At 50.3% G+C, this 9897-nt stretch overlaps 1 protein-coding gene across 2 annotated transcripts in view; it reads left to right on the top strand.

The window, feature by feature from the left end:
* Nucleotides 1–430: 430 nt before the first annotated feature.
* NFE2L3 (NFE2 like bZIP transcription factor 3) overlaps nucleotides 431–9897 on the top strand; it is a 33222-nt gene continuing 23755 nt past the window's right edge. Inside the window, exon 1 of one of the 2 annotated variants that reach the window (XM_002818114.5) lies at nucleotides 431–1300. In XM_002818114.5, coding sequence (XP_002818160.1) covers nucleotides 731–1300 — 570 coding nt within the window. In that variant the 5' untranslated portion in view covers nucleotides 431–730. The remainder of the gene's footprint in view (nucleotides 1301–9897) is intronic. The other variant, XM_009242937.4, reaches the window with a different exon arrangement.

The following is a 9897-nucleotide window of genomic DNA, read 5'->3' as shown; positions in this document are numbered from 1 at the left end:
CAGGCGCTATGATCCCCATTTTACAGATAGCGGAACTGAGACAGAGAGGTTACTCTTGCCCACTCTGCCCGCCAAGTGTCCTCACGTTGGGGTGGAAGCCCTTTGCAAGCTGCCAGGCCCCTCGCAGCTGCCCAGTCACTCTCCGCCCAGTCTACAAATCCTGTCCCTTCCCACCCAGCTACCCACCACCTAGCTCTCCACCCCAACTCCCGCCCGTGGCTTTCAGCAAGGATGGCCCAGCTCACGGCCACAGGGTGGCAAGGGGCCACTTGGTGCCCAGAACAACTTCTGCTCCCAGAAAGCCTTGCGTTCCCCGGACATAAAGAGGCTTTGAGCTCGGGGAGCCCCGCCCCGCGCGGCCCCTCCCACGGGCGCGGGCCTGGGGCGGCAGGGGGCGTGTTCCCGTCGGCTGCGCCCGCGGCCCGGGGCGGAGCTTGGCCACCGCGCTGGGCTGCGGGCGGATGGGCGAACGGGCTCGGCGCACAGGGGGCTCCTCCTTCGCTTCTCCCGATCCCCGGCGGTGCCAGGCACGGTGCCGGCTGCCGAGGGAACGCCTTTGTGCCCGGTCCTGGGAACCCGCGACGGCCGCCGCGCGCCCCGGTCCATTGTTTCACTTATCTGGGTTCCAGGCAGGTGCGGGCGGCGCGCGGGGTCCGCACGTGTCACTCCGGCGGCTGGGGCGCCGGGACCCGCGGGCGCCGGCAGGGGCGTTCCCGGGCGCGCGGCGGCGATGAAACACCTGAAGCGGTGGTGGTCGGCCGGCGGCGGCCTCCTGCACCTCACCCTCCTGCTGAGCTTGGCGGGGCTCCGCGTAGACCTAGATCTTTACCTGCTGCTGCCGCCGCCCACCTTGCTCCAGGACGAGCTGCTGTTCCTGGGCGGCCCGGCCAGCTCCGCCTACGCCCTCAGCCCCTTCTCGGCCTCGGGAGGGTGGGGGCGCACGGGCCACTTGCACCCCAAGGGCCGGGAGCTGGACCCTGCCGCGCCGCCCGAGGGCCAGCTGCTCCGAGAGGTGCGCGCGCTCGGGGTCCCCTTCGTCCCTCGCACCAGGGTGGATGCGTGGCTGGTGCACAGCGTGGCTGCTGGGAGCGCGGACGAGGCCCACGGGCCGCTCGGCGCCGCCACCGCCTCGTCCACCGGAGGAGCCGGCGCCAGCGTGGACGGCGGCAGCCAGGCTGTGCAGGGGGGCGGCGGGGACCCCCGAGCGGCTCGGAGTGGCCCCTTGGACGCCGGGGAAGAGGAGAAGGCACCCGCGGAACCGACGGCTCAGGTGCCGGACCCTGGCGGATGTGCGAGCGAGGTAGGTGCAGAGCGGCAAGCGAGCGAAGTGCGGCGTCTACGCCGCCCGGAGACCCCGAGGCTTGTGTCGGATCTGGGCAGGGGCCACTCTCGCTGTGTCCTGGCACCCTTAGCGCCTGGGCTTTGCAGGTTCGCAGATGATGCTGCTCTGATTCCGAATGAAGGGCTACTAGTGCTTCCGCTGTGGGTTTTAGGTGTTTAAGGAAGAAGTGGACGAAATCATCCGTTTGGTTGTAGAGAACACCTTTCCTTGTGTTTGATGGCTGGCAAGAGTAGTTCGGGGACGGGGAGGGGAGAAGCAATGCCCACTGTCTTCGCTCAGTACCTCATGTACACTGGGATGTCGTTCTCTGGGACCCGTGCCCGACCTGGACGATGTGAAGGAGGCCGTGACCTCTGGGAAGATGCACGTTTTTAAGAACGACTCTCCCGGCTTAACGCAAGGGCCTTTGCCCTGATTTCAATCCAATTGCTGTTCGTTTTTGCTGCTTCCCTGGATTAAGGAGCCATGGTGAGGGTCTATTTAGAGGCCAGCCGGCAGGCGGTCCCCCTGTGACCTAACCATCCCCTGCACCTAGCAATCCTCCTTCCTGGAATTTGTGTAACCTCTTATTAGCATAAAGAAAACATGTACCTTGACAGTCACTTAGTAACTAACAAGTTCCCTTTGGTTTATGGGTCCAAACCCTTCTCTGGCTTAACTTCTTTCTGAAACCAAGTTTACCAAGATCTGTTGCTGGAAATATCTGGTGCTCCCCATGGAACGTTTGAGTTCAGTCTAAGGACACTTTAACACCAGTTTCCACAAAACCACTTTACCCAAAGTTCCTTCCAGGGGACTTTTAAAATTCTGTCTTGGCTCAAACTTTAGTGTTTGCAAGTGGTATCGATCAACCAGTGGTGATCAACTAGTGTTCTTCGGGTGTTGTTTTTGTGGGGCGCATTCTTATGCAAAATGGGAATTGGGGCTAAACTGGTTTGTTTGATGCTCTTCGGAATTGCCGTTTGTGTAGGCAGTTGCCAGACAAGCTTCTCCACCCTCCTGGAGGGGTCATTGTGTGGAAGTGCTCGGTGATTCACTGTTATGCTGATCTGAGCCCTTCCTCTTCCTGGGGACCGGAACCAGTGGGGTGGGGGCCAGTGGGAATCTTGGAGGGATCCTTCTGTGTTCAGGATATACTGTGGGAGGTTCTTCCCCGCTCACTCATCCAATCTGGACCCCATGGGGTCTGTCTCACCTAAATGCTCTGCCCTCTAATAAGTGAGTACTTGCTGCACTACCACCATTCCTGGTTCTGTAACACAGAGTTGAAACCTAGTGCTGGATGCTGTACCAGATGGCACTCTGCCACCCACACCCGAATGCCGACCTATGTGCCAAGTGCACAGGGACCTGGAGGGAGAAGAGAGGAAGCTGTTCAGTCCTCGGAAACTTCCCTCCCGGCATCACCTGGGAGACAAAGTGGCCTTCCCTTGGCTGTTTTTTTGTTTGTTTTGTTTTAAAGACAGGGTCTTGCTCTGTCGCCCAGGCTGGAGTGCAAAGGTGCAATGACGACTCACTGCAGCCTCAACCTCCCCGGCTCCAGCAATCCTTCCACTTCAGTCTCCCAGGTAGCTAGGACAACTGGCGTGCACCACCATACTGGCTGATATTTTGTAGAGACAGGTCTCGCTATGTTGCCTAGGCTGGTCTCGAACTCCTTGGCTCAAGTACCCATCCCATCTCAGCCTCCCAAAGTGCTGGGTTTACAGGCATGAGCCACCGTGGGTGGCCTAGACCGGCAGGCCTGCCTTGGAAGCAGCTGTTGAGCCTCGGCCAGCCAAACCACTGTGGAGGCTCTGAATCCAGCTTTCCTAGGGAAGAGAGTGAAGTTCCCCGAGAACAATTCTCCTGGCAGTGCCTTCCTGGCTGGGCTGGCATGTGTGCACCATGTTCACTGCTGGGATGACCTGGTTACATTCAATCTGGCAAAAATCAGCTGTCCAGCTCCTTACAGTTGTCACGGCCAGTTCACTTTTGTTGCCTTTTACATCAACCTTGTGTGGTGCACTGGCCAGGCACCCTTATATACAATTTGTACTTAAGAAAAATAGGGCTGAGTGCGGTGGTTCACACCTGTTATCCCAGCACTTTGGGAGGCTGAGGCAGGCAGATCACTTGAGGTCAGGAGTTCAAGACCAGACTGGGCAACATGGTGAACCCCATCTTTACTAAAAATACAAAAATTAGTTGGGCGTGATTGCACATGCCTGTAGTCCCAACTACTCGGGAGGCTGAGGCACGAGAATCACTTGAATCTGGGAGGCGGAGGTTGCAGTGAGCCGAGATTGTGCCACTGAACTCCAGCCTGGGTGACGGAGTGAGACTCTGTCTCAAAAAAAAAAAAAAAAATGAAGAAGAAGAAGAAAACTAGAAGCCCAGGTTAGGGATTTGGCTAAAGCCACAAGTCAGTGCCAAAAAAGAGACCAGAGCCTGAGTCTCTTGACTCTCAGACTGGCACATTAATTAAGTACCTACACTGTACTCAGGCTCTTGGGACATCTGGGACATCTCAGTGCATCTGGGATGGGGTGACTCAGCCTCCCACTGCCCAGGCTAATCACTCTCCAGTGCTAGATTGTGCCATTCATAATGAAGAGGTTGCAATTTGGAACCATGACTTTGGGGAGAAAATGGGCTGGAAAAGCAACACTGGTCTTTGCAGTCAGCTAGACCTGGGTTTGGGAGTATCACCTGCTAGTATGCCCTCCCATAAGCCGCTTGAATCACTCCAAGCCTCAGTGTCTCATGTCAAGTGGGAGAGGAATGTGTACTCCAGAGGGAGGTGTGCTGATTAAGTGGGAAAAGCCCATGGGAAGGGCAGCATGGTGCCTGGATTGTAGCTGCTCTCTTCTGCCCTCCATCCTTAACCCACCCTCCTTCACCTGTCCCCACTCACTGGATTCCTTTTGGCTTTTTTGTCTGCATATCTAGTTTGGTTGGTTATTGAAGAAGTGGGGTATGCTAGACCCAGATTGCCTGGTTTTGAATCCCAGCTCTACCACGTCTGCGACCTTGGACAAGTTGCTTATCTTTTCTGTGCTTCATTCTGTGTGCATTCCCATGCACAATGGGAATCAGAAGGGTGCTTATCTCAGAGGGTTGATGTGAGAATTAAAAAGTTCATTCCATGTAAAGGGCTTAGAACTTGCCTGTCACTGAAGTGCTTAGTAAATGTTAGCTACTGTTAACTTCAAAGAGACGAAGTGCTTTGTCCCATAGGAACATAATTTTTAATTTTAAAAAATAGATAATTCCGGTGGCTTACATTTGAGTTGCAGGAGTTTTATAGTATAATTTTCCATAATTTATGTACATATGTAAAAATATTTTGGAGTAGGGGATTTTCCAAGTATCAAAAGGAGTACTGTTTTGGTTTCACTTCTTACTGGGGCTTATCATGATCTGAAAACTGACTCTGGAATTCCCCAGGGCTGACACGCTTCCCTTCATAACCACAGTCATTCACAACGGATGAAGCATGCATTCTTCCAAGTAACACACAGGTTAAACAAAGAAATGAACAGTTTTTGTAGAATTGAATGTGTAAACGTATGGAACAGCTGCCTACAGCCAGCTTCAGTATTTCAGAGAGCTGTTGCCACTTTGAAACTGAGAGGGCTTGTGGTCATGTTAATGTGGTTTCCTATCCTGGTACAGAGACCCTCTGCTGGGTGAGGGGTCTGATAAGACCTCTTGATTAACTGCCTGAAGAAACTGTTGGGCTGGGCCGGGTGTGGTGGCTTATGCCTGTAATCCCAACACTTTGGGAGGCCGAGGCAGGAGGATTACGAGGTCAGGACATCGAGACCATCCTAGCTAACACGGTGAAACTCCGTCTCTACTAAAAATACTAAAAATTAGCCGGGCATGGTGGCACGTGCCTGTAGTCCCAGCTACTCGGGAGCCTGAGGCAAGAGACTCGCTTGAACCTGGGAGGCGGAGGTTGCAGTGAGCCGAGATCGCTCTACTGCACTCCAGCCTGGGTGACAAAGCGAGACTCCATCTCAAAAGAAAAAAAAAGAAAAGAAACTGTTGGGCTGGTTTCTTCAGGGCACAGAGAGAATCTGATCCAGTCAATATTTAATTTTTTTTTGAGACAGGGTCACTTTGCCTCCCAGGCTGGAGTATAGTAGTACCATCACAGCTCACTGCTGCCTCAACCTCCTGGGCTCAAACGATTCTCCCACCTCAGCCTCCCAAGTAGCTGGGACTACAGACGCGCACCACTGCTTCTGGCTAATTTTTTTTTTTAATAGAAATAAGGTCTCTCTATGTTGCCCAGGCTGGTCTCAAACTCCTGGGCTCAAGTACAGGCATGAGTCACTGCACCCGGCCTCAATATTTAATTCTAAGAGTAAAGGAAAGAGAAAGAAGGTCCTTGATTGTTAAAGTAAAAATTGTTTTTCATTTCAGAATAAATAATAGTCCCTAACTCCTGGGCAATTGGACAAGAGATGAAATTTCAGACATTTGCCCGTTTTTAACTCACAGCTATGTTATGGAAATAGTCTTATAATTACATACATTGCGTTTATGACAAGCGTTCACAGTGGGATTTTCATTTTGTTTACTAAAGGAAGTTGTAAAGGTGCACTATTGTGTTTGTATGGAAAAGGAATGTCATAAGTTACTGTATGAGTTTGCTAGGGCTGCCATAACAAATACCACAGACTGGGTGGCTTAAACAGAAATTTATTCTCTAACAGTTCTGGAGGCAAGAAGTCCAAGATCAAGGTGTCAGCAGATTGACTCTTCTGCGGGCTGTGAGGGAGAAAGTGTTCTACAGCTCTCTCTGGCCTTTTGGTGGTTTGCTGGCAATCTTTGGCATTCCTTGGTTTCTTCTCCATCACCTGAGCTCTGCCTTCATCTTCACATGGCATTCTCCCTATGTGCATGTCTGTATCCAAATTTCCCTTTTTAGTTGTTCGGTTTTTTTTGTTGTTTTGTTTTTTATTTTTGAGATGGAATCTTGCCCTGTCTCCCAGGCTGGAATTCAGTGGCACGATCTCGGCTCACTGCAACCTCTGCCTCCCGGGATCAAGCGATTCTCCTGCCTCAGCCTCCCAAGTAGCTGAGATTACAGGCGCCTGCCACCACGCCCAGCTAATTTTTTAATTTTTGTAGAGACGAGGGTTTTGCCATGTTGCCCAGGCTGGCCAAATTTCCCCTTTTATAAGGACATCAGTCATTGGATAAGGGTCTACCTTCCTTCCTATCTTAACTTACCTAATTACATCTGCAGTGGACCCAGTTTCCAAAGTGTGGGGGTTAGGAGTTCAACATGAATTTTGGGGACACAGTTCAATCTATAACAGTCACCATATTCCTTCCATCAATTCTTGGGGTGTTCAGCTTGCTTATGATTAAAAGCTAACTGAGCTGTTTCTGAAAGCAGCTGGTCTATATGGAGGATCATTTGCATAGGACTTGGTGTGTGCTCCTGAGAAAATCTGGGGTTTTGCTGGCTTGATGTGCAACCCTGGGGAAGCTTGGCTCAAACCATCTTTTTCCAATCAGTATTTCCCCTCCATTAGTAGGTTACGGAGAAATCATCTTTGCCAAGTCTCTTGTATCATTCTCCTTCTTTCCATGACCCCTACTTCTCAACCCAGACCTGGGAAATTAACCCTGGGAAATTAGCATGCAAGGCCCAAGCCCTGACTTGAGGCAGACTGGTCTAGGGGTCTTGTGTGCTGGCCCTGGAGTCAGACCAGCTGGGGAAGATCCCAGTGCCACACTGGCTGTGTGATCTGGGGCACATTTCTTAAGTGCTCTGAACCTTGGTTCCCTTGTCTGTAAAATGGAATAGTAAGAGCACCTTAGGAAGTGGTGGTGAGGATTGAATGAGATAGTGCAAGTTGAGCAGGGTTGATACACTATTAATAATTCAGGTGGGGCTTGTACCGCTTCTTCCCCAATTTACTCCTGTCCATTGTGTTGTCAGGTGCAGGTTTCCAAAGCACACCTTGGTTCATCTCTCTGCTTTTTGTGGGATGCCTCCTCTAGCTCGCCATTGCCTACTTATTCAGTATTTTGTCATTCAGGGCTGCCCTTGTGGCTTATGTGACCCAGCCCCCAGCTGCTCTTGCTGGGCCTCTCCATGTAGCCTTCTTTCCAGGAGAAAACTTTCTCCATCCCTTTCCCCAAGCAAACCCATGATCTCCTGCCCTTTACTCTGTTCTTACCTTTGCCCGGAATGCCTTCCTTTCATTCCTCTCAAGTCTTTTATGGTTAAATTCTCAAACTCAGCTCAACCATCACCTCATCCATAAAACATTTCCTGTTCTTCTCTTTGAGCCCTATTGCACTCTGTAACATTTCTTCTATAGGACTTGGCATCCTCTCCTTTGAACTGCAGTGGCTGGAGTGTGGAGACTGGGTCTTGGCTTTCACCTGAAATAGCACCCAGGGACAGGATTAGGAGCAGAGGTCAGTCAGTTCAGCCAGTGTCTGTCTGTTGAGCACTTATCATTCATGACATTGGGTTTGCAGAACTTCAAAGATACCACAGGTGTGAAGGTGTCTTGGGTCCTTCAAGGCCCGAGTCTCAACTAGAAAGTAGGTCAGATCTGAAATCCTGATGGGCCATCTGACTATTTAATGCCAACTGTCTGAGTGGATGAGGGCAGTGGAAAGCAGACTTTCAGGCTGGCGTTATAATTAATCAAGTGGTGAAACTTGGGATTGCCTAAAGTTATATAGCAAGTTAGTGACCTTGCTAGGAATAGAACAGGTCACTGTTCTTAAGCACTGAGTAAACCATACCTTCTGCTCACTATAAAACTTCAAAGGTAAAAACAAAAGTCTGTCTCATTCATGGCAGCCTTGTGATAGGAAGAGTTTATTCTTAAATCTTGTTGCTTTTTTTTTTTTTTTTTTTGAGAGATAGGGTCTTGCTCTGTCACCCAGGCTGGAGTGCAGTGGTGCAGTCATATCTTACTGCAGCCTCAACCTTCTCAACCTTCTGGGCACAAGGCATCCTCCTGCCTTAGTCTCCCAAGTGGCTGGGACCACAAGCATGCACCACTGCACCTGGCTAATTTTTTAAAAATTTGTTTGCAGAGACAAGATCTTGCCATGCTGCTTAGGCTTCTCAAACTCCTGGGCTCAAGCTATCCTCCTGCCTCTCCTCCTAAAGTGCTGGGATTACAGGTGTCAGCCACCGCACCCAGCTGGATCTATGTTAATATTCAAATACAATTCTGGGCAGCTGAAGCCTGCCTAGGCTGAGGTACATCCCTGACTTGTTTTTGGTGGAGTTGCAGGTGGTTGTTGGCAGAATGTGGACAAGTCACAGAGGCAAGACGTGATCTTTTGAAATTGGGGAGAACTGGGTTCCTGTCTTTATCTGTCAAGAGTTCTCCAGAAAAACAGAACGAGTAGAATGTGAATAAATAAATACACACATACACACAGATTTATTTCAAGGAATTGGATGATATAATTGGGAAGGCTGGCAAATTCAAACTCTCTAGGGCACCCAGAAACTCTGGAAGCTCCGCAGGAGCTGCGATGCTACAGGCTTCAGGGAGAATTTCTTCTTTCTCAAGGAAACCTCAGTTTTGCTCTTAAAGCTCTCCAATTAATTGGATGAGACCCACCCAGATTATTGAAGATAATCTCCTTTACTTAAAGTCAGCTGGTTGATTGTAGATGCTAACCACATGTACAGAATACCTTCAGAGCAACACACAGGTTAGCACTTAATAGAATGACTTAAGAACAATAGCCTAGCTCCTTGACATTTAAAACTGACCATCACGCCATCCAGCTCCACCTCTTCCTGGGAAACCATGGTTTCCAAATTGGTAAATGGAGAAAATTAACATCTTTCTTGAAGAGTTCTTTTGAGGATTAAATGACACTGTATGTTTAAGGGCTGGTACAGTTCCTGGCATAATAATAGATCGTCAACAGATAATACACTTTTATTGCTTCTGAGCTCCAGGTCAAACCGCCAGGACACCCCTTGTCTTCTAGAGGAAATTACCAAAGACTGGAATCCACTTCAGCATGAAAGGAACCCTTCCCTCCCCAAGGGGGAGGTCATACTGGAAATGGTTGAATGAATTGGGGCAGTTCCGTGCTGAGATCAGATTGAGGAAGGATCATGATCACCAACTTCAAATATTTGAAGAGCTGTTATGTGAAGGAGGCCTTGGACTTGTTGAAGAGACAGAACTCTAAATGCCAACTGAAGTTCTGCTAAAGCTCAACCGCAGGAAGAACTTAATTTCTTAGCTTTTCTCTCTTTTTTTTTTTTTTGGCCTTACCTTTCTTTAGAGTTTCTCCAAGGGTCTAAGGGCAATCCAGTGACTAAATGAGAGCCTCCTGGGGCACTAGTTAAAATGCAGATTGCCAGGCCCACTCATCTACCACCAGGCTGAATGAATACCTCTGGAGTTTTCCAGACCCCCATGTGGTTCTTGTGCCATCCCAAGCTTAAGGTCCTCTGCCTTGGCGCTCCTCCCTCAGGGCTCCTCAGTGTCCAGCAATACCTGAATGGAAGGAGTGTCTGGCTGAAAGCCCTTCTATGAATTTAAGGCCCAGAGCAG

This window comes from Pongo abelii, chromosome 6 (assembly GCF_028885655.2).
Source record: "Pongo abelii isolate AG06213 chromosome 6, NHGRI_mPonAbe1-v2.0_pri, whole genome shotgun sequence".
NCBI classification, from domain to species: Eukaryota; Metazoa; Chordata; class Mammalia; order Primates; family Hominidae; genus Pongo; species Pongo abelii.
This window is presented reverse-complemented; position numbering and strand designations above follow the sequence as displayed.